General features: G+C 40.9%; 2 protein-coding genes across 5 annotated transcripts in view; one reads left to right on the top strand and one right to left on the bottom strand.

Annotated features, from left to right (window-relative positions):
• The window catches only part of apc2 (APC regulator of WNT signaling pathway 2), a 46,288-nt gene extending 21,544 nt beyond the window's left edge, over positions 1–24,744 (top strand). For all 3 annotated transcript variants that reach the window (XM_056377954.1, XM_056377956.1, XM_056377955.1), the window contains exons 8-14: positions 8,231–8,338; positions 9,692–10,106; positions 11,712–11,810; positions 11,895–12,034; positions 13,530–13,724; positions 14,446–14,660; positions 15,332–24,744. In XM_056377954.1, coding sequence (XP_056233929.1) covers positions 8,231–8,338; positions 9,692–10,106; positions 11,712–11,810; positions 11,895–12,034; positions 13,530–13,724; positions 14,446–14,660; positions 15,332–20,888 — 6,729 coding nt within the window. In that variant the 3' untranslated portion in view covers positions 20,889–24,744. The remainder of the gene's footprint in view (positions 1–8,230; positions 8,339–9,691; positions 10,107–11,711; positions 11,811–11,894; positions 12,035–13,529; positions 13,725–14,445; positions 14,661–15,331) is intronic.
• Positions 235–7,915, bottom strand: LOC130170543 (tripartite motif-containing protein 16-like). Of its 2 annotated transcripts, XM_056377958.1 has the most exons (5): positions 4,384–7,915; positions 2,725–3,669; positions 2,242–2,374; positions 2,092–2,129; positions 235–1,051 (listed from the first exon to the last, which is right to left on the bottom strand). In XM_056377958.1, the coding sequence occupies exons 2-5, from the start codon at positions 3,554–3,556 to the stop codon at positions 492–494; spliced, it is 1,563 nt and encodes a 520-aa protein (XP_056233933.1). In that variant the 5' UTR covers positions 3,557–3,669; positions 4,384–7,915; the 3' UTR covers positions 235–491. The 2 variants fall into 2 exon arrangements, with proteins under 2 accessions (XP_056233933.1, XP_056233934.1); XM_056377959.1 differs by lacking the exon at positions 4,384–7,915 and having other exon boundaries at positions 2,725–3,990.
• Positions 24,745–24,777: the final 33 nt, after the last annotated feature.

Below are 24,777 nucleotides of genomic sequence, written 5' to 3'. Positions count from 1 at the left end.
TTCTTTTTAAATTCATGTATAGTTTTCCAGGTTGTGATGAGATGTCTCTTAATTTGTAGAAATAATTTTGCAGCATATAAGATTTAGGGAAAGTAGAAATAATGTAAATATCTCATGTCAACATATTCTCTCTCTGATGCACAGAGTTTTTCAATCTGATAGAAACTGAATTAAAACAGATTCTTCCTCTGTCTGATTGAAAATGAAGAAAACTCCTCATGATCAGAAATGAAAGTTGTTTTATTTTCTTTATTGATCATGAACACAGATCAAAGATTTATAATGAAGTTTGTCAGGCCAATGAAAGACATCGTGTCTCCCTTGAATTAGTAAGGAGCATGTTAGCAGGTAACTGGTTATCTGCTTTACTAACGGGTCCTAAGGGTTGTTACTAAGCGACATTTATGAACCCACCTCCAGACAGGAACTGGATGGACCAATCAGCTTGCTCGATGCTGAAGTCCGTCTCACATGTCTCAACCTGTGTGAGTTCACTGCAGCAGTCGCTCCCAGTCTAACTCCACCTGACACAGCGACACCGAGCCGCCGTAGGTCCACACCCAGAACCCTGGGTACAGAGGCTCAGTGAAGGTGGAGGTGAAGGTGTGGAGGTGGACCATGGCGTCCTGAGAGACACCGTAGAAGGACAGAGATCCGGTGGACCAGTTCAGGTACACCCCAACTCTGTGGGTGAAGGGTTGAGGTGAGGAGGACCTGAACCTCTTGTTGTTGTGACAGGGCGTGTAGCTTCCTTCAGAGCACTCCAGACTCCAGGACCACTTGTTGTGTCCGAGCAGACAGCTCTCCGCATCTCCATCTCTGGAAATGCTATTTGAGGTGACGCCAACATCGGCACCGCCGCTCCACTCCACCTCCCAGTACACTGAGTCTAGCAGCCCCTCCCTGCACAGGACCTGAGGGCAGCGCTCGAACCGGTCCGGGTGGTCCAAGGATCGACAGTCCGACCACATGCGAGTCGCCTTCCTGTTGCAGTCGGTCAGGTGGAGCTCTGAGTTGGCAGTGCTAGGGTCAAAGGTCAAATAACAGGCAACTGAGGGGGAGACACAAAGGAACAAGATCAGTTGATCAACTGTTAGTGGAACATGAATCACAGTGTTGAAGTCACTTCAGATATTTTCTGGTTCCTGCTTTTCATTTAAAGATTTGTTTTGGGGGTCAAGGCCTCAGGGTGTGCCCCCAGTCCCTGGTCCCCAGTCCCTGGCCCCCAGTCCCTGGTCCCCAGTCCCTGGTCCCCAGTCCCTGGTCCCCAGTTCCTCGCCCACCTCCTGCTGGGGACCTTTGTTTCATGTCTGTTCATGTTTTGCTCCAATCTCTCTACTGTCAACATAAAAACCCCATAAATATCATTCATTCATCAAAACATGAGCTGCTCTTGAACTGAATGTCTGCAGGTTTTGAGGTTAAATAGACTGAACAAAAAGTTTTACAAACATTTGTCATATTTTTTGAGATTTTACAGACAAAATTGATTCATCAAGAAATGTATTAATTTTAATCACTGATGAATAACTAGAATATTATTATGGTTTATGGGGGTGTTTTATTTACTGCGTAGTTTTGGTCTTTTGAGATCATGAGCTCATCTTATTTGAGGATGTTAACCACAACACAACCTCCACCTCTGTCAGTTCTCTGACCCACAGGAACATAATGTAACGTAACAGGGATCCAGTTTCTCTGTTTCTCCTTCTGTTTCTGTTCTCCGAGTTCCTGGAACTAACTTTGGACTCTGCTGAGGAGGAGATGCTAAATACAAATTCAGGCATTTTCAGGGGCTGGTTACAACAACAATAACAAAAACCCCTGCCTGTGTGGAGCAGTGGAAAAATTCTGTATAATATCTACACAGAGCTGGATTAAACTGTTAGCCGATAGCGGAAACAGTTGGATCAAAAATAGTAACGATGTAGTGAAGCTGTGATGTTGAAATATCGGACTAAAACTCAAACTCTATGCAGACGATACTGTAAACTTGATAGACTCTCTCAGGAGGATTGAACACTGGAGAAAATCTTAAAATAGAAAACAATAACAATAAATAAATAATAAATAAAAACAATGTGATCTTACAGTTTTTCACCCACCACACATCTCCACCTGTCTGATCCCTGCAACCAGAAAAATCAAACCGTTAAATTACAACAAGGTTTAATAAGTATGTCTGCAGCAGAGCAGAGTGACAATATAGGTCTGAACCCGTCCTCCTGTGGTTTGTCTCACCTCGTGTCATCTTTTTGGTCATCACCCAGACTAAAGCGACTGATGCTGGAGAGGAGTGACTCCCAGGAAGGTTTATCTTCTTTCTTTTCCCCATTTATCCCCTCGTCTTCCCCTGATCCCACACAGGAATCAGCTGGAGAGAAACTGACTGTGAGATAATGGTATAACATTTTCTTGTGTAGCCACATGTCAAACTGGAGTTGTTTTTTTTAGTTCAGATGATTCAAAAGACAAATGTCAATATTTCCATTTCATTTCAACAATATTGGAATTTAGTATTCAAGGCACCAGGAACAGTTTGACGCCTTTTTTCCATTTAATTTTAGTGAGAGGCTGCTGAACCTGTTGTATTATGATCTGTGCGTGTTTTTCTTGCTAAACCAGACAGAGTGTTTGTAATTAGGCCAATAAAACCACATTATTACAGGTAACTGATTTGAACTTTTGACTCAGTGTGTTTCTGATATAAACCTCTGATCTTACCTGTCTGTGATGTGCACATCGTCTTCTCATGTTGTGTCTCAGACAGACTTGTTGTCGTCTCAGATTTCTCCTCAGACACGTCACTGTCCTCCGGTTCCTTCATAGAGTTTATTTTGTCAGCATCCACTGTCTCTGAGAATTTTCCCCTGAATCCTTCGTCCATTTGTTCCTCGCTCTTTTCTGATAGTGTCTTTTTGACATCCTGACTGTCCTCTACTTTCTCAGAGGTCTTTAAAAGTTTCTGGTCTCTTCTAAACAGACTCCTTAAGGGGTCATCCATTCTTTCAGCTTTCTGGACTTTTATTTTGGCGGAGTCTTCCTTCGCAGCAAGGCCCTTTTTGTCTTTCTCATTTGATAGACTGATTCTAAAGACATTAGAGAAGTCCTCTTTGAGGAGGCTCAGAGGGTTGAAGGTCTTCTCTGTTGCCTGGCTGGTTTTAGGGTCTGAGGTCTTCAGGTCTTTGTCCCTGGACGAGCTGATGTTGAAGATGCTGCTCATGTCTTCTTTGAACTGGCTCAGATCTTCCATGAGGAGACTGAATGTACTGCTGTTGGCTCTGTTCTCCACCTGAGTGGACGGGCCGTCCTCATGCTCCATCTTTGTGTCTCTGTCCTTAAACACTTTCAACACGTCTTCTTTGAATTGGCTGAAGTCCTCTTTGAGGAGAGCGAGCGGGCTGATCATCATTCTCTCCCTCTGATGTGTCTGAAGAAGATCTCTCACCTTCACATCTTCATCCTTATGATCCTCTCGATCAAAGTCGTCCTCGTGGACTCGTGACTCAGACTCTGTCTGGACTCTGTCCTGTGAAGGTTCCTCTGTGAGACTCATTCTCAGCTTCTGTTCTCACTTCAGAACAGAGATTTTCACTTCATGTTGACTCTGATCCCTCACACACAGTCAGTCACTGTTTTTAGTTTAACACTGGAGTCTTCAGAGAGAATCTGTGTAGTCAACAAATGAAATAATGTTGTGTAGATCACTACTGATCACAATCATAAAAAAGGACTGAGAAACATTTCCTGAGTCTCTCGTCTGAGACGTCTGAATTAATTTAACCATTAATTATTTCTAAATGGAGTTTGGTCCAGATGTTCTGCAGCTGTCTTCCAGTAGATCAGTGGTCAAACAGTGATTAGAGAGATAAAGAGACTAAGTGTCTGCAGGAGGAGGATTTTACGAAACCTGACAACACAAATTTGTTCTTATTTATGTCTAGTAACTGATCCATAAAGAATTAGTTAATGATTTGTTAACTACTTATAATTACAGCTTATAAATCTTTTATAGATGATGCCTTAACAGAAAATGTGACCTCACAAAACACATTTTTGGCCATAACTGAAGAATTCATACATTAATTATGATAATACACTTAATACCATTTATTTAATTCCTTCAAAGTCTTCACTACATGTGTTATGAGTCTGGACTGACCAGGATGTGAACTGGTTCAGGTCTGATACTTGAGTATGAAGGTCAGTTTTATTAATATAGCACTAAATCACAACAGAAGTCAGTATATGAGGCTCTTTGAGAATGTTTGTCTGTGAACCTCTACGTTCATGTTCAGACTTGTTTAAAGTTAATCCTGTTTCAGTTTATTCTGTTTGTAGCCATTCACACACACAACAATCAGAGCTCAGTCAGATACTCACAGCTGTTTCAGTCGCTATGTTTGTGTCTCATTCTTCATTTAAAAGTAATCAAAAGAGTCCTGGTCTGAGTCCTGCATCAGACGGATGAGATCAGAGCCGCTGGAATCTCTCTCTCTCTCTCTCTCTCTCTCTCTCTCTCTGTGGACTCTACATTCTTTCATTCAGCTGAACCCGTTTCTGGTTGAACCAGTTTGTCTCCATGTTTGAGTCGGAGCTGCTGATTGGCTGATGTGTCTGGGTTGTTCCTTACCAGGTGTTTAGTCTGCTCCACACGTTTCTCAAGGGTTAGTTAAAAGTTCAGGTTTAAAGTTACACATTACTATCATTTCCAACAGAAACTGGTTTATCATAACAACATGATGAATACCCTGGAAAACACCCCCACACCCCCCACACCCATCACCAACAGAAACCGCATCAGACGAGGACCAGAGGACAGTACTGGTCCCGGTCCAGTACCACAGTCAGACTCACAGCTCTGTCCTTTTTATCAGGATTAGAAACCAGGAACTGAGGATGAAGCTTTAGTAGAAAAAGTTTCTGTTTTCTGAATATATTTCTAAAGCCAAATAGAAATTGACAGGAAAATAATTTACAATAGATAAAAGCCTCTTTTACTTTATGTGGATTATAAACTAGCCTAAATATTAATTATTCATGCTCTCAGCCAGCATATGATTACGTTTATGTGCACTGACTGACCTTTACTCCAGACCAGAACTAAAAGACAAGAATAGAATACATTTTTTTCTTTTATTTAGAACAAAAAAACAAAAAAGTCCAGTATCAGGTGTGGCAGAGTCCTTAATCTCAGTCCTGTGTGGAGTAAAGTAAAGTATATCCTGGACTAAACTCTGGATCCAGTCAGTCCCTGTTCAGTCTGAGCTCGACAAACCAGATTCAGTATTTGTGTGAAACTCATTAAATATTCATGAGGCATTTCCCACCCAACCCCACCCCCCAGATACAACTGCAATTTGTTCATCAGTCAGCTGATTAGTGGAGATGTGACTTCATTAATAATCAGTCACTTTCAATAAATCATTGTTGACATCTGAGCTCATTAATTATTCACCAGGTTAAACTCAGTGTGACCTTTGACCTATAAAACCAAAATGAATCATGAAAATTTTAATCATAATTTCACTGATGAAAACACTGAATTTAACACGAACAAAAATCACAATATCACATTTTATTTATATAAAAGTATGATTCAAATAGTTTTATAACCATAAAGGTTAAACAATATAAAAAACACAAACATGAAAATTACGCAAAAAATTTAAAAAAAAAAGACAGAATTTTACATTTCAATTCAATTTAATATTTTATTTTTAAATTATAGAATAGTTACATATTATAATAGTATATCATTACTATGTGTAACATTGAATTTCAGTGAAAATCATCAGTGGACATATTATATTGCCAGAATAATGATCAGTTACTGTATCGACTGCATGAACATGGTCTTTTATAATCATGAATTTATGTTTATTTGTTTCTGTCCCTGCTTCTCTTTTCACAACATTTACCTAAAAAATCTGACATTTGTAAACTCCCAAGTGCATAATGTAAAAATAAATAAATAATAATAATGATAATAATAATAATAATAATAATAATCCCAAAAGTCTCTTAAACTGTCATTTTAAAGAGATTTCATCTGTTTCATCTTCTTTTCATCAGACAACATCTGTGTTCTTTACATGAACGTTCTGCTCCACAAGAACCTGACGAACCTGAAACTCTCTCTCTCCTCTGTCTTTATCACTATCTCTATCTCTGTTTATGTCCCTGTCCCTGTCCCAGCCTCGGCTCGTTACTATGCAGAGAAACCAGGTCTTTTTAGCCGTCTCTGTGTTGTGCTCTGATTGGCTGTTGCCGGGCTGCAGGGCTGGCACGCAGATGAAGAGAGCGAGTGAGTTTGTCCTTTCTCTGCTCTGCTTCCCTCTGAGAATAACAAGCAGACAGCAGAGTCATGAAAACACTCAGGCAGAGAGAAACTACAAGAAGGACGCACGAGAAAACCATTCAGTAAAGGGCCACTTCACCCAAATTAGAGAGAAACGTATTCTCTCTCTCTGACATCAGTGGCATCTTTCCCGTCACACAGTCTTGGTTTGATGTGTCCTGGTTTGGAGGTTACTGTGTGACAGCCAGGAAACACTGCACAGACAGAGGGGAGAATGGATTTGACTGAATATTAGCAGGAGACAGATGTCCTGCAGTCAGTTAGAGGCTGGTTTCTAAACATGAAAAACTTCAATTAAGACAAGAAGCTTCTAGAAAAAGGCCCCCACACTCCAGGGCCCCCCATGACCTGAACAGTGAGATCAGTGAGACTCTGCTATAGCAGTGTTATACAATTTGTCATAGTACAAAATGCCTCATAAAATGGACCATATGTATACCAAAACTATTACACATGAATATATAGTATAGTAAGTCAAAATAATGTCGTAGTATAATATGTCAAAAAGTCATTGTACAGTATGTGTTTGCTGTAACCTTCTGTGTGAGCAGGTCAGACTAAAATATGTGAGACCCTGAACTGACCTACACAATGAGACAATTAAATCTAGGCTACAGATAAATCACAAATAACACACAATGACAGACGACACATACACACGTGATTTTTTTTGTCGTTAAAGGTGGAGGAGGGGATGCACACAGTGACTCTCATGACGATCAGTGTAGTATGTGCAGTGTTTGTAGGTGTGTGTGTGTGTGTGTGTGTGTGTGTGTGTGTGTGTGTGTGTGTGTGTGTGTGTGTGTGTGTGTGTGTGTGTGTGTGTGTGTGCGTGGAGCTAGTCGTCCTCTGCTGCTGCTGGTGGATGGTCTGTGACAGCGAGCAGCAGAGCTTTCATCGTGCGCTGTGTCTGCGCTCGCTGTCGTCCATTTTGTGGTCATGTTGCAGCTGGTAATGTTTAATGGAGGAGGTTTGGATCAGAGCCACAGATTCAGTCTGTCCAACACACACAACACACAACCAACAACACACAACACACAACACACAACACACAACACACAAACAGAGAGAAAAGAGAAAATATTCAGGTTTCCTTTGTTAACAGGAGGGAAAAACACACACACACACACACACACATACACACACACACACACATGCTCGCTTCTTTGTCTGCAGCAGTCTTTGGCTCACACACACATACATCACACCCTGAGGCGTTTCCATGGTGACGGGATGGAGACGGGGCGATGAAAGCTTTGATACAACTCTCAGAGGATTTCAGTCTGTGAATCCAAATGAAGCTGTGTGTGTGTGTGTGTGTGTGTGTGTGTGTGTGTGTGTGTGTGTGTGTCTGTGAGGATTAACAAGCAGACTGTGAAATGAACATTCTACAGTGAGGATTTGTTTGAAAAAAAAAACTATCAAATAATTATGAAACACATGAGTTTACAACATTCAGAAGAAAATAGAAAAGTAAACAACACATATACAACAATTAATAATAAAATAAGAATTAAAATAAATACATAACAGATACATATTCAGCATATGTCAAAAGAGCCTCAATATACAAAATTTAATTATAAAACACATTTGTCTGTTTTTCATATTTTTTAAGTTACTTAAAAAATCTTTTTTAACTCTTTTATTTCTAACATTTATTTTATATTTTCATGTTTTTTATTTTTATGTTTCCTAATAGAAATGTCTGATAAATAATGACTATCAGCTACAATTTCCAATTACAACAAAGTTGTGAACAAGCTGACGGTCGATATCTTCACACTGACCCACTTCAACATCCAGTAAATAAAGACATCATCCTCATCCTCATGTCTTCCTCTCCTTCTTCTTCTTCTTCCTCCTCAGCTCTCTGGAGCTGAGAAGCCTCCTGCTGGAGAACCAGAGAACAACACGTCATCGTCGTCATCAGCTGCAGCAGCAGGAACAGAAGCTGCTGCAGATGGAGGCAGCAAGGTAACGACACATCACTGCTGAGTGTCGACAGGTGACAAGGAGGAAGAGAAACCTGCCACTGTGGTGTCAGACTGTTCCTCATCATCATCACAGAAAACATATAAACATCAAAAAGATTTAAAAGTCAAGGAGTGTGATATAAAACAGACAGTAGAACAAGAAAAGAGATCATGCTTGTCTTAATGTCATAGAAAATAGTTTTTAACATTTTACTCATGACTTTTAAATCGCTTCAGGGCCCCAGACTATATCTCTAAATGAATTGGCCCTTATCAACCTGTACGTAGTCTGAGGTCTGCAGACAGGAAGTTGTTGGTCGTTCCTATGTCAGGATGTAAAACAGAAAGGAGATGGAGCTTTTGCTGTGAGGGAATCACAACTTGACAGATTCGTCAGTGAAGTCGGTATTTTCTTTTAAATTCTTCACAAAGAAATTAAAATTGAAAAATAAATTGAAATTAAAATAGATTCTAAATTCCCAATATAAAAATCATATCCAATTAATTTTCGGTTTATTAGGAACGAACACCCAGCTCAAACTGAGTCAGTCTAATCCAACAGCAGAAACATGAACTTTTTACATATATAATAGTCTGCATGTATCTCTATATATCTCTGTATATTTGACATGAAACAATGTGCTGATGTGAGAGATTTTAATGTGCTGTTATGAAAACATGACTTCATAATGTTTCAGATATTTGCAATTTGAATTATAACTATGAATCCCACTGGTACAAAAAAATGTATTAACAGCTTGAATTTTTAAATATTAGGAAATGAAATGATCTTATTATATAAGACATGCTGCAGTATTTAGGACAACATGTGAAAAATTTATTTAGAGGGGAAAAAAAGAACTTTGACTTTAAACTTAGCTTTAAAATTTTGGCCTTAATCCTCTTCTGTATAAATTAAAAGTGTGGTTTGCAAAAGTAAATACATGATATGCAACTTTTTATTTAATCTATTGGAGTTTTAAATACATGGTTAGGGTTAGGTGCAGGGAAATTATATATTTTGACATATTTTCCTGGCAGAAAAACATTTGCTTCTTTTTTAAAGTAATAAAATAAGCCCCTAATAAATAAAAAAGTTTGACAAAATCATCACAAATTTTATTTCATTTTATTTTATCAAAATAGAGTTTGTCTGGAAGAAGAAATCAGTCTTTAACCTGAGGGATGTTAGATTTGTAGTTTAGGGGCTAAAACTATAAGACCACCTGAATGGTCCTTTAATGGCCATTTTTTCAATACTACTGCTATGAAAACAATAATATTAATAAACCTTTAGCAATAAGTCAGTGCAGTAGAGAAGGAAGCAGACAGCTGACAGTGTTTCCCTCCTCAGGTGGAGATGGTATTCTGGCTGCTCTCCATGCTCGCTAACAGAGATAAGGAGGAGATGTCCCGGACTCTGCTGGCCCTGTCCAGCTCTCAGGACAGCTGCATCGCTATGAGAAAGTCCGGCTGCGTCCCCCTGCTGGTCCAGATCCTGCATGAAGCTCCAGGTGGTGCGGGCGGTCCCGGAGAGACGGCGGCGAGTGGTGGGGGTGGTACGACGACCGGCTGCAGCCGAGAGGCCAAGTCCAGAGCCAGCGCAGCCCTCCACAACATCATCTACTCCCAGCAGGACGAGGGCCAGGCCCGGCGGGAGATGAGGGTCCTGCACATGCTGGAGCAGATCCGGACCTACTGCGACAGCGGCTGGGACTGGATCGAGAGCCACGCTGGGACCCCTTCACCCGGAGGAACCAAAACCACCGGTGAGTCCAGTTCCGTCAGAACACAGAGGAACAGAGCTGAAGGCTTTGAGGAAAATATTGTAATATTGTAACTGACATTAGAAGTTATTTCTATGAGTTAAAACAACGGGTCAGTGTTTGAAGTTCTGAAATCTGCATCAACAGAATCAGAACAGCTGATTTACTCAGTTTTCCAAAACATATTGACCAACTAAGCTCACAGTTATTAAGACACCAATGTACTTGACATTATTGTGTTTTATTTATATTGTTTTATCCTTAATTATTGTTTTTACATATTTTTATTGCCTCTTTTCACTCACTGTCAGATGGCTTTGCATAATTTAGATGCTTTTGTTGTTTACACTGTTTTATTATTCTCACTTGCATCAGACTTTTCTTTTATCTGGTTTGAATTTTTTCTTGCAAAGCACTTTGAAACTTTGTTAAAAGAAAAGTGCTATATAAATAAACTTATTATTATTATTTTTATTATTATTATTAATATTATTCACAAATATTCAAATATCACATATAATTAGTTCAGTGGCATTAGGCCTTTGTTCATTGATTACAATGAGCTAATGGACACATGAATTTCCCCTGGGGGATAAATAAAGTATCTATCTATCTATCTATCTATCTATCTATCTATCTATCTATCTATCTATCTATCTATCTATCTATCTATCTATCTATCTATCTATTTGACACAGTGTTTCACAAACTCACTGACTGAATCTTAGTTAACTACAGCTGAGTTTATTTGCAGATGACAGTTGTCAAAAGTTGTCAACTTAAACTTTAAATTAGTAAGTTAAGTAATAAGTTAATAAGTTAAGTAGTAATAAGTAATAAACAAATGTAGGTTATAAATAAATCTGTGGATTTTGTGGTTTGAAACTTGCACTTCTTCAAAAATGCAGTTTCTGTATAAAGATTAGACCAGATTAACTGTTCCTCCAACTTGATTTTTGTCAGTAATACAGCCTATAGAAGTTTATTCATTTCTAAACCCCTCCTTTGTTATTGATTTATTTCCTCTCTCTTTCTTTTCTAAAGGCAAAAGCCGACCTCCAGGGGAGAAGAACCTTTTTATATGAAAGTCTGGGTTGTATGAGGGGTTGCATGTTGTGCTCCTTTTAATATGGATATGTTCTGTAAAGTTGACATATACATGTTACACAGTTCAAATTGGAAATTTTGGTAATTCAGTGCTACAGTGACACACCCAGTGTAAACTATATGAATATGCATTCTGTCCATTTGTTGGAAAAAAAGATCTTAAAATAAAAGTTCCCTGAACTGAATAAAGATCCGTCTAAATAAGGAGGAACCGCAACCAGAAGTTTGTAAAAGTACAAAGTTAGAGAAGCAGAATTACAGAGACAAAAATCCTCGCAGGCCTCATCAGGACACGTCCATATCTGACTCTGTCTCTTTGAGTATTTAAGTCTGTTACTCCAGTGAAGAGCTCATGGCGTCCCCGTTGTTCTCTGACCTGGTGGATCATTTACATCAGTGATTTATTGTTGGTGAACTTCCACACTAACCTTACAGACTGTGGATGTGTGACAGTGGTTAAACATCACTCTTATAAAACAAAGTCTCCTCTCTTCCCTGCAGACATCCCCGAACCTGTGGACCCTCAGATCTGTCAGGCCATGTGCGCCATCATGAAGCTCTCCTTTGAAGAGGAGTACAGACGTGCCATGAACGAATTAGGTTTGTGAAGCGCTGACTGACCTTTCTCCTCACATCAGTGAAACCTTCAGGCTGTGATGCTGAGTGTTTCCTATCATCCTGCAGGTGGTCTGCAGGTGGTGGCAGACCTCATCCACCTGGACCAGGACATGTACGGCATGCAGAACGATCCTATCAACATGGCGCTGCGGCGATACGCAGGGATGGCTCTGACTAACCTCACGTTTGGAGACGTTGTCAACAAGGTACAGACAGACCGGGAGCTCAGGTCTAGTCCAGTCCTGCAGGGACCAGGAAGCAGGACTGCAGAATTTGGTTCAATTCAAGTCACAAAAAAAAAAAAAAAACAGTACAGAACCGGGTAGTTGGTTTGTAAAGCGTAGAGTATCAGGGCCACTGAGGAAACAAAAATCTGACATTTTTGAGAATAGAGTCGTAATTTTGAGAATAAATTCATAATATTACAAGAATAAAGTGTTAATTCTAAGTTCCATTTTGTTTTAGAGAGAAATATCAGAAAGCTTTAAAATGAGGAATGTGGAGCATCCTGTGAAGTTCTACTTTAGCAGAGGTTTCACAAATAAGGAGAACCTTCATCTTTTTGCTCATCAGCATCATCATCATCATCATCATCATCATCAGGACATTGAAAAGATTGTGAAGAAACTGAGTCTATTCTATTGTTAGACAGACAAACAGCAGCTGCCAGAAGCAGCTCAGGCTGACACTGACTGTCCTTTCACCTGTTTGATTGGTTGATGTTATGTTCCTAAAAACTATGTTTTTTTCTATTGAAATTGTTAATTTTTAATTCTTGTAATATTACAACTTTATTCTAGAAATTTCAGATGATTTCTTTTTTTTCCTCAATGTGGCCCTTACACCTGTAGTGTTGTAGATCTGAAAGCAAATAGCCAATTAATCTATTACCTGGAAAATCCAGGTGATTTTTGTAGCTTAAGTTTATTTCATATCATCGCAAATTGAGCATATGAAAACAACTGAAGACGTCACCACAGGTTCTTAAAGTTGTGATTGGCATTTTCTACTATTATCTGAATTTATGTTAAACAGTACTACAAAGATAATCAGCACATTAATTGTTCATACTGTATTTATATATTATGAGCATCTACAATATCCAATAGGAAGCATGTAAAAACTTAGCCTTACTATATACACCATACATAAATAATAACTACTTAAATGTATTTACATCCTGTACTAATACGGACCTTCTAAACCAGTGACCCTTGAACTTGAAGCAGTTGCTGCCCTAGATGCCTCTAAAGAACTAATGTTCCCTTCTCAGATTATTTCAACTGAAACGTTTTTTTTCATTTTATTAGTTTTTGTTAAAAAAACAAACAGATTTGACAAAAGAAGGAAAAACACAATGTGTATGGCTGTGATATACTTGTTTTTCCTTGATTTATATTTTATTTATCATGTGCAAAAATAAAGATAGGATTTAAGGTTAGTCACACTGCTGCAGTTTGTTATCATTGGAGTAAATGTTAAACTGGAGTTAGCCTTGGTCTTAGCATTAGCATGTTATTATGCATGCATCTTTTCTTAGATGAGCTAATATAGCTGTTAGCAGTACATGTGTATATGAACCGTACAGATTTGCTTGTAATTTTGCAGATGTGCAGGTTGTTATTATCTTGTATCAGACAACAGCTTTGATGAACACAAACCTGTGCACTGATTCACCAAACCAACTCGATCCTCCTTCAGGCGACTCTCTGCTCCAAGAAGAGCTGCCTCCAGGCTCTGGTGGCCCAGCTGGCCTCAGACAGCGAGGAGCTCCACCAGGTGGTCTCCAGCATCCTGAGGAATCTGTCCTGGAGGGCCGACATCAGCAGCAAGAGAGTCCTCAGAGACATCGGCTGTGTGTCTGCGCTGATGACCTGTGCCCTGCAGGCCACAAAGGTAACTAAAACAAACCAACCCACACAGAGTGGATGTGACGAGAGGAGGAACAACTGGGTTTATTTAAGGAGACTGTGTGAAGATGTTCCTGTTGGATATAGAATACTATATGAAATACAATATTATTTGCTTTTTTACTGAGACTTGGATGTTCGGGTGACAAAATCCACCTCCCAGCACCTCTGAAGATCCGTGGTTGGACTGTTTTGTTCATACAGATCCAGAGCAGCTATTACTCCCCAGCTCACTGATTAACATGCTGCATCTCACTTGTTTATCCTGTGCACAAACGTAAATGACAGTCGTTGGTTTTAGGGCAACAGTTAGTGTAGTGATTTTGTGCATTTTGTTTCAGTTGTCAGGTTTGGTACCATCGTATCTGTAAAGAGACCAAACCACAAACCACTCTATCTCCGCTGGTGCGCAAATTTAACAAAATACATATTATATTAATAAGTGAACTTTAGATGTGTTGAACAGAGCAAGGCTAGCTGTTCCACCTCTTCTAGTCTTCATGCTAAGCTAAGCTAACCGGATCCTGAATCCAGATCAACACACATACACTGAAATTCATCTGAACATCTGAAACTCAGACAGAAAGACATTTGAAGAATTTCACAAAATGTAAAACAATCACATTAATCAACCTACACAACAGAACAGTTAAAGTTGTGTCAGATTCACTTTGTAATAAAACTTGTGTGTTCTGCTGGTTCTGCAGGAGTCCACCTTGAAGAGTCTGCTGAGCGCTCTGTGGAACATGTCTGCTCACAGCATCGACAACAAGGTGGCGATCTGCTCGGTGGACGGCGCTCTGGGCTTCTTGGTGAGCACGCTGACATACCGATGTCAGACCAACTCACTCGCCATCATCGAGAGTGGAGGGGGGATCCTCCGAAACGTGTCGAGTCTGGTCGCCACACGAGAAGACTACAGGTAGGTTTCTGAGAGAAGTGGAAACTGTAGTGAGATAATTTCAAATCTTCACTCAAGGTCCATTAACTAGACTTTTCTGGAGCTTTCAACCACATCTCACAGTCGAATTCCATCTATTGAGGATGACTCTGCAGTTCAATATGCAGCTCAATGTCTGAAAAAAGCCATTAAGTGGACCTTGAGTTCATTGTTTTTGTTTCTAAACTAAACTGGAATAAATTTTAGTCAGACACAAGCTTTTCTTATGCAGAAAAATGAATAATCACCTTGAAGTGAAAGTGATTTCCATTTTTAGAAATATTTACTTTTACATTACATTTACATAAATTTGTTTTCCATATTTTAGTCTATTTATTGTTTATAATGTATTTCTGTTCATCATTACAACAATAAAAGCAGATACGATGTGATGACATGCTGAGACAACTTTAAAGTCTCTGCAAATTAATTTTTAGAAGATACTGAAATTAATGGAAACTACTTGCAGTATACAAGGAAGGAAAAGGGATGGGGGAAAAATGACTGCATATTTTGGAAAATGATCAGCTGTAAACTCTGTGTGGTTTGACGTAAAATGGGCTAAACTAATAGTTTAACTAATAATAACTAGACTAAGTAAAAATTTGCTTCAGACATATTTTTTAAATATCTGCTGCTTTCTTTATTCACAGGCAAATCCTCAGGGACCATAACTGCCTCCAGACTCTGCTGCAGCACCTGCGCTCCCACAGCCTGACCATAGTGAGCAACGCCTGCGGGACTCTCTGGAACCTTTCAGCCCGAAGTCCAAAAGACCAGGAGCTGCTGTGGGACCTCGGAGCCGTTAGCATGCTGCGCAACCTTATCCATTCCAAGCACAAGATGATAGCCATGGGCAGCGCCGCAGCTTTAAGGAACCTCCTTACCAACCGACCCCTGAAATATAAGGACGCTGCGGTTGTATCCCCAGGCTCCTGCATGCCCTCACTTTACATGAGGAAACAGAAGGCTCTGGAAGCAGAGCTGGATGCCAAACACCTAGCAGAGACCTTTGATACGCTTGAGAAACAGAGCCCCAAGCACCTAACCCTCAACAAGCCACTACGACACATTGAGAGTCTGGCGAAGGATTACGCATCTGATTCTGGTTGTTTTGATGATGATGAGGCCCCCAATATCTCCAGTAGCCTTGACACTGGTAGCTTCTCTATGCTGTCCATGTTCCTAACCAACTCCAACTTCCTGCAAAACCAGCCACGTAAGAGGGACAGTGAACCCGAGAGAGACATAGAACCACATCAGATGGTTGAGAAGAGACTTGCACCTCCTGACGACATGGTATCTGCCGCTGCAGAGAAGCTAGCAAAAAAGATCACCAACACGGTCGCCAAGATTGACAGGTTAGTGGAAGACATCACCATGCACACGTCCTCAGAGGACAGTTTGAGCCTAAGCTCTGAGGATCACCTGGCAGACTGGCCTTACGGACTAGATGAACTCAATGAAGCCCGGGCAAAGTCCTGCTCCCCCTGCCGTCTCTCTGATACAAGCAGCCTGGCCCACAGAGAACGCCTCAGTAGAGCCCACGCCCTCCTGCGCCTCAAAACTGCCCACACAAGTGTATCAACAGACAGCCTCAACAGTGGCAGCACCAGTGATGGCTACTGTGGCAGCAAAGATCAGATGCGACCTGCTCCAAGAGCCCTAATGATACAACAACAACGACCCAACCAGCTTGATCTCAAAGTGGCTCATCAAGACTACCTAGGACCTACTGTCCTGAATGACACTTTCCAGCAAGATATTCCAGAGAGGGATTCTGTGGACAACAAAGACGTGAAAGCTCTAGAACTCTGCAACACAGATGCAGAAAAGAACCAGGATCAACCTGTACAAACACCTGTCAGTGCATCCACTAAAGTTTCCTCTGATGTCAGCATGACTTCAATTAAACTGTCTCCATCTTATCAACAGGTCCCCCTCATTCAAAGTGTGGCCAAATTTGGTGTAGCAAAGACAGGGATCAATGTCCAGGCTGCCCAAGCAATGAGAAGGCAAGCATGGGTACCTACTGTGATGACTGGAGGGAGCATTACAAAGTTTTCACCAATGACATCCACCAAAAGCCCAACCATCGGGACAATGGAGACGGTTCAGAAATACTCTGTGGAGAACACTCCAATCTGCTTCTCCCGCTGCAGTTCACTGTCTTCCCTCTCTTCTGGAGATGGAGCGTTAGATGGACAAAGTGAAAACGAGCTGGAGAGTGACTCATCACTAGAAATAATTGAAGTGGAGGATGGAGAAGTGGTGAAGAGAGCTGAAGAGGATGAAACCTTGGAGGATCTGAGCGACAGTCAGCTGCTGATGACCGACTCAAAAACCTTCCCAAGCAAAGAGACGGATCCCATTGAAATCCCCTGTCCTGCCAAAAGGGAAAAGGTGTTCCTTAGAGGAGCTTCACCAGCCATACTCGAAGACAGATCTCCATCCAGTTCATCTGAGAATTACATCCACGAGACACCCTTGGTAATGAGTCGCTGTAGCTCAGTCAGTTCCCTGGGCAGCTTTGAGTCTCCATCTATTGCCAGTTCAATCCAAAGTGATCCATGCAGTGAGATGATTGATGGAACAATAAGCCCCAGTGATCTTCCCGACAGCCCAGGGCAAACCATGCCTCCAAGCCGAAGTAAAACTCCATGTTGCGTTGAGTCAAATGGACCAGAAACGCAGACCACAGGAATAGCAGGCCAGTGGGAAAGCAGCCTGCGAAAGTTCATGGAGATTGCGGACTCCAAGGAGAGGTTTAACCTTCCTCCTGATCTGGACACAATGATCTACTTCACTGTGGAAAAGCCCACTGAGAACTTCTCTTGTGCTTCGAGCTTAAGTGCTCTGCCTCTTCATGAACACTACATACAGAAAGACGTCGAGCTGAAATTGACCCCCCTGCTCCAGCAAAATGACAAAAATCTTCCTTTCCCTGATGAGGATGAGCAAGGACTTGACCATGGAGAAAGATACAGTGAAGGAAACTCAGACGATGACATAGAAATCTTAAAGGAATGCATCAACTCAGCAATGCCGTCCAAGTTCAGAAAAGTAAGACCTTCCCTGATGACCACGATCCCTCCTCATATTCTCAATTCCCAGATCCGAAAACCAATACATCTTCCTGTGTACATGATGCTCCCGAATGGCAAAACCCAAATGTGTCCTGGGAGGAGAATTGTCATCCCTCAAAAGGACCTCAAATTTGATGATTCATCCTTCACTGATTCTGCAGAAGGTACACCTGTTAACTTCTCCAGCACAACATCACTAAGTGACGAAACACTTCAGTATCCAGTGAAAGAGAGAGGGGCTAAAGAATGCACAGCTAAAGGCATGAACAAACAGGAATTGCTCGATGATGAGGCGAAGAGGATTGAAGACTTGAGGATATTCTCACACTTCCACAAACCCAACAAGATGAACTACCCACCTGAGATACAAGTGAACCGCATAACCAAACATGTCATTCCCACTCAGAGGGTGCTGATGCAGAGCAAAGAGGTAGCTGACAGAGTGGCAAGCCAAAGAAATCGTGATCAGTCTCCTAACCAACAAAGGAAGAGGCAAGGTCAAGGCTCCGTCAGGAAACTGGAATTGCCTGTCATAAAGCAAAACACAGAAGGTAACCTTAATGTGGGATCACAAAAAGGACACACAATCTTTCGACAAATGACGCGTTCGTCAGAGGACAGTAATAGTTTCTATGATGACGAAAATGAAAAAGATGAAGTAGTGAAGCAAACAAGTAGAAAACAGATGAGGGAAGCAAGTAGAAATACTCTCTCCCGGAGCATGACAAATATTGGCAGGATTGATAATTCCCAAGCAAAGCCCAGAGGGTTTAACAGGATTAAACAGAATCTGATAAAGGATGAATCTCTGGCATGTTACTCACTCAGCTCCTCTCTTAGTTCACTGAGTGATGCTGAGTTTGAGGATCATAAATCAAAAGCCCAGCAAATATGGTACAAAAACAGACACAACAAAACACTGAAAATGATGCAGCAAACAAAGCCGATGACAATTCACAGCCAATACGAAGAGCAAAGCTCACCAAGCTCTGTCAGCATGGATTCAGAGGATGACCTCCTTCAGAAATGTATAACATCTGCTATGCCCAAGCAGAGAAGGAAGCTTGCTGCCAGGAAGAAGAAAGCAGAAAATACTCAGAAACAAAAACAAAAGGCCTGTGATGATTGGAACATGGATGAAGAAATGGATAGTGATGATATGGCATGGGATAAAGATTCAGACCTAAATAGTGTTGAATGGAGAGCCATACAGGAGGGTGCCAATTGTGTTGTCACTGGGCTGCAGGCATCAAAGTCTCAAGAACCATCCTCTGAAGAGACTGAGTCCGTCCTGTCATTCATGTCAACGTCCAGCTTTACACCCAAAGAAAGGAAGTTTGCTAAAGACAAAAAGGCAAATAAACCTTTAGACTTTGCACAGCGCAAGCCAGTTCCAAACTTACCAGTGGTATTCAGAGGCAGGACAGTGATCTATACACCGAAAAAAGAACCAGCTCCATCGCAAAGGCCGCCTCCCAGAAAAGTACCAACCAAGACGGATGCTCCAAAGAACCCAAATCTTGCTCAGCACAGATCAAAGAGCCTTCACAGATTAGGCCACCCCCAGGACACAGAACTGTCTTTGCCAAAGAGGAGCTCTACTCCCCCTCCAAGGATACCAAAAAGTTCATCCTCTGGATCGTCACAAAGCTCCACACCATCCAAACAGTCACAGAAGAAGATCACGTCACCAAGTCAGACTAATAAATCCATCCAGAAAAAGAATCCCACACCAGCTGGTAGCCCACCAGCCACCAGTCCCCCTGAGAGAAAGGGACGCTCTCCTGTTGTGAATCAAAATGAAAAATCACCACCACCTAAAACTCAGAAGTCACCTGTCCGAATCCCTTTTATGCAAAATTCAGGCAAGCAACCCAGGCCTCTGTCACCACTGGTAACTAACCACACAACCAACAGACAAACCAATCAGGTCAATGGGAAAAGGATTCTACCAGCTAATCGATTTGACCTGGTCAGGATGACTTCTGTCCACTCAAGTGGTGGTGAGTCTGATCGCAATGGATTCTTGAGACAGCTGACTTTCATTAAGGAATCAAAGACTGTGCTGAGACGTGATGGATCTGCACGCAACATGCCTGGATCTCAGAATGGATCTCCCCGCAGAGCAGTTCCTGGAGCTTCAGCTGTCTTCCTTTGCTCATCACGCTGTCAGGAACTTAAGGCAGCTGTGCAAACCCCAAGAAGGGTGCAAGTAAAAGGTCCAGGACAGGGACAGCAAGTCCAGAGGTCAGATAGAGGCCTTCAGAAGCAGACTACAGCCCTCTCCAGAGCAACCTCCAGTGAAAGGGATCTCTCTACAAGACGTCCAGCTAGGAGAACTAGCTCTGAAAGCCCCTGCAGGGTGGCTCAGAGAAACGGGGCTGGCAGAGTGTCTGGAGCCAGGCAGCAACAAGACAAAGATACCTTTAAACGTCATGCCTCATCTCCAAGCATAAACATACTGAGCCGAGTGACCAGCCGTTCTTCCCTCCGCTCTTCGTCATCTGATTCAAGTGGAAGAGCAAAGAGCGAGGATGACACAAAGAAGAAAGGGCAGAGATCTGCATCTCGGCTGAATGACAGAGTCACCTGGAGGAGGATCAGGGATGAAGATGTACCTCAGATCTTGAAAAGCACTCTGCCAGCCAATGCATTACCTCTGGTGCCTTCTCCTGACGAGGAAAAGCCAAAGCCACCAGCTCTTCCTGGAAAACTGCCAACCATTCTACTCGCATCTCGCAAGACAAGTGACGCAACAGTCCAGACAGAGGATTTTACGAACAATAAGACCAACTCCAGCACCTCTCCAACAGTCGAAACAGCTCCAGTGATCTCCGAGGAAGTGGCACGACTTGCCCTCTTCAGGAAGATCAGTGCCACCTCTGGGAGTAACCTCCAGGATGGTGAATCAGATGGTTCCCTGAGGACCCACAGCACCGTCTCCACAGGAACATCAGACAGCCACATGGGTGGAGTTGTCCATTTCCGCCAAGGATCCCCCAGCAGGGCCGTCCGAGTCACCCCATTCAACTACATCCCCAGCCCCATGGCCTGCTGCCTGCAAGACACACAGAACCAAGCAGCCACAATCAATGAGAAGTCAGGGGGGAAAAGTGAGTCATAGAACGTTTAGAGGATTACTGGATGACTCTACTGTGTTCTTGAATGAAACTCGGCACTCAGGTGGACAAGCGAGAAGTGTGCTGGTCCCTATACCTCGGGTATTGGCCCTTTACTTTCCCCATTCACTGCATTCAAGTGTTTTCTCTCTGAACAGTTGATCACAGCTTCCATCTACCATTCATACAGGGTTGGATGTATGCATTGAGACAGGTCTGACATGAACAGACCAATAACTTTTAGATGCACTTCAGAGAAAAATCTCACACGAAGAGGAAGTGCATCTTTTTGTACTTTTTTGTATTTGTAGAATAACCATTGCCTGGTAGAAATGTAGTGGAAACAAAGCAAAAGACAATGAACTTGATTTCAGCACATGAATCACCATCGGTCTCCAGGACAGAATCGATAAAAAGAACAATATTATGCAAACTTTTGAATGAAAACTCAGCTGGACTTTTACCTGGAAAAGGTACAAACTGTGGTGGACTGTTGACAGACTTTCACAAAGGACATAAATATTCCAACATGTAAAGTATTTTTTACATACAGTACATCAATGCTTTGGGCCTTTGCCTCACCACTCAACTGAACATGATACACTGTTAGCCTTCCCTGTTACATACGGAGCCCAGCAAGGTTGGGGGTTCATTTTTTGATAAAACATTCCTTCAAATGAATTAGCATTATCACTTTTAGTTCATTTGTCCTCGTCTTCTCAGCACTTTCACTGTAGACCATCTAGATTTGAAACAGTTTCATTTTGACATTGGACTGAGGTACATGGATATAACTCTAGGTTTTAGACATTTAACATAATGTTGGGTTGTTGCTGAAACCCTTCAATGTATATTACAGGATAACATGATAAAATCTTTGATTATATGATCATCCAGAATAAAACTTAAACTATTACGGGGCGTCGTGTGGTGTAGTGGTCTAAGCAGGCGCTCCATGTGTAGAGGCTACCGTCCTCTCTGCAGCTGGCCCCGGTTCGAGTCCCGCATCGGACGGCCTTTACTGCATGTCATTCCCCCTCCCTGTCTCTCTACTCTACTGTCCTGTCCAATAAAGGCATAAAAAGCCCAAAAAAATATACTTAAAATATACTTAAAAAAAAAAAAAAAACTTAAACTACAAAAGTAGCTTCAAGGAGCTGGAGCTCTGTGAAGCTATAGATAAATGCACAAGCAAGAAGGAATTGATTTAGTAATTAAAAAGGCAAGAATTATAACTTGAGAGAATTGGTTAAGTACAAACAATTACTCACAGATAGGAGTGGGCAATATGAAATGAAGTTCCATTACTTTTTTATTTAATTCTATGTGACTGTTGTTGTATAATTCTTCAAAAATCAATTGAGGATCTTTTACGAATGTTTGTTTTTGGCTGATTCATCAAATTAAATATCTAACAAATGATGTATCATTACACTTATTAGCCTAATACAAGCAGAAATGTTATTGGAATACATAGTAAATATAGTAGTATCACCAAAACCTACTTGCAGGAATGTAATAAATATAGGTAGCACTCAAATTATGAATATGAGGGGATGATTTATCAAAACTTTTCACTCTGTCACCTGCTGGACCCTGTTTCCACCACTGCTGCAGAAAATATGATAGCAAAGACACCATTTTCCAAACTATCCGCTGATTCTGGGTCACATCACACTCTCCTGTACTTTGTGTCTTAATCAGTATTGTAAATAACATGCAGATATACAAAATCTTCAAAGCTTCCTGGTGGGCAAAAGAATCTTGGTGTTGCTCCCTGACAGCATGCTAATATATTCATGGACTGTATACACACAACTGTTAACATTGTGGACACTGGATGACAATGAGAGCGTTCCTAGCCATCTGTATTATTGTGCCGCCGAGACCTATAATGCTATAAAGTGTCAGCATAGATGAACAAAGCGATGACATGCTGACATGTTAATTGAATGCAATGACATTATATTTGTGTTTGCTACTAGATTCAGGTACTGTTTGTTGTTTCCTGTCAGGAAATGAAAAGACTATCTGATTGGATGATTCATCAGGCAGGTGTGTGTCCTTACAGAAGTTACCCTCTGGAAGTCTTTATAAACGTGTTAATATCTGCTTAACTGTGTTGCTGTAAAAGTAGTGATAGGTCGAGAAGAAGTCGAATATTAAGACAATGAATATTCTCTGTAGTTGTACCATCACTCCTCCATGTGTGCTTGAAGATCAAAGGCAGCAGAGAGATGGACAGAACTGACATGAATCTACACCGAGGGGCTGTTCATTAGAAAAACAAGGTTTTCTATTTACTACTACCACCCTATTGTATTTCCAAAGCATGTTTTGAGTATGAATAAAACCCAAGTAGCTTTTGAATGCAAACCTTTCATGTCCCACTTTAAGATATTAAAGTGATACTCCGACATTAATCCTCTGAGTATCAAGCACTCTCCCATTATATATGAGCTCAAATAAGGGTCATTGTGGAAGTCTGAAATTATGGACTTTAAAGCCTGTGGTTGTTTATCATGCTTCACAAACCAATAAGAGAAATTCAAGTCTGAGAATGTGTAAAAAGATTTGTAGTTTCAGAAAAAAAACTGTCCAAATGAATTTTGTGCACAAAATGATATCAACAGTGAGGTAACACACATTTAACTACAAGAATTTTAGCCTTATTATTGCTGTAGATATAAACCAAAAAACATCAGCACTAATATAATTTCTGCAGATTTTTCTCATATTTTTTCAACCACAAAAAACCCTGAAACCCAAAAACAAAACTTAGAATCAGAGAGATCCACAGCATGAATAATGAGTTATTACAATCCACACAAAAAGATCTAAACTTCACTCTGTTCGTAGATGAACTGGAGCTGCTCTGACCAGCTACAACGATCAGTTATTTAATCAATTAGTCAAGTGACAGGCAATTAATCTGCAACTGTTTTTATTGTAAAATATTATTGTTTTAGTCATTCTTTTATGCAGGAAGGTGAAAAGAAATCATCTCAAATGTGAGGACTTGATATAAAAACTGAAAATCTTTGAATAATCTTTGATTTTGAGCTCTTAAAAACAAGACATTTGAATATTCAAAATTTTCTGGCATTTTGTAGATGAAACGATTAATCAATAAAAAATAATCTGCAGATTAATCAATCAACATTATCAAGAATTGTCCCAAAGCTTGAGAAAAATAATTAAATATTAGATTTTATTTGTTGTCTTCATTGCCCTGTTTTAACTGCATTTTGTTTTACACATTCACAAACCTGAGTGTTTAACAGGTTTACAACATGTGATAAGAAACCAGAGGCTGCAAAAGTTTTTCTGAACATCGTTTCACAAACTTCAAACCTTTTTGTCCTTTACTGAAGCCCATACCTGTAGTTTAAAGAGCAAATTTCTAAACTTTGTAATCAAGCATTTAATACTGGACAGTAGAGAATCACTAACAGCCCCTACATGGTTAAAGAAGCAATGACGCCTGTGTGAAGGAGATGAACGGGGAATTCAACACCATCAGAAGGTCCTGGGAGTTTGTCCACCATGGCTGCTGGTGGCCTTGTTTATACTGGGCTGGGGTCAGTTTCTGGACTAAACCAGGTCCAAACTGCTGCAGGTGGATTTTAACAATTTGACTTCACCTGCTCCAAGTCACAATCTAAATGTTTAATTATTATGGTTATTTAATTATGTGTGCACACACACACACACACACAGTTTAAATCAGTTATCAGGTCCCAGCCTTTCATGTGTGAACAAGGCCACAGAGGTGTTATGGTGTCATGTGAAATAGGCAAAGCAACAGAGAAATGTCATTATAAGTGTTTTCATCCAATAAAAAGTGACGTGTTTCATTAAGCCGCTGTGTCGACCCCTTCATTCAGACAGCTA

This window comes from Seriola aureovittata, chromosome 6, assembly GCF_021018895.1.
Source record: "Seriola aureovittata isolate HTS-2021-v1 ecotype China chromosome 6, ASM2101889v1, whole genome shotgun sequence".
NCBI classification, from domain to species: Eukaryota; Metazoa; Chordata; class Actinopteri; order Carangiformes; family Carangidae; genus Seriola; species Seriola aureovittata.
The sequence above is the reverse complement of the archived record's forward strand: the minus strand, read 5'-3'. Positions and strand labels throughout refer to the sequence as shown.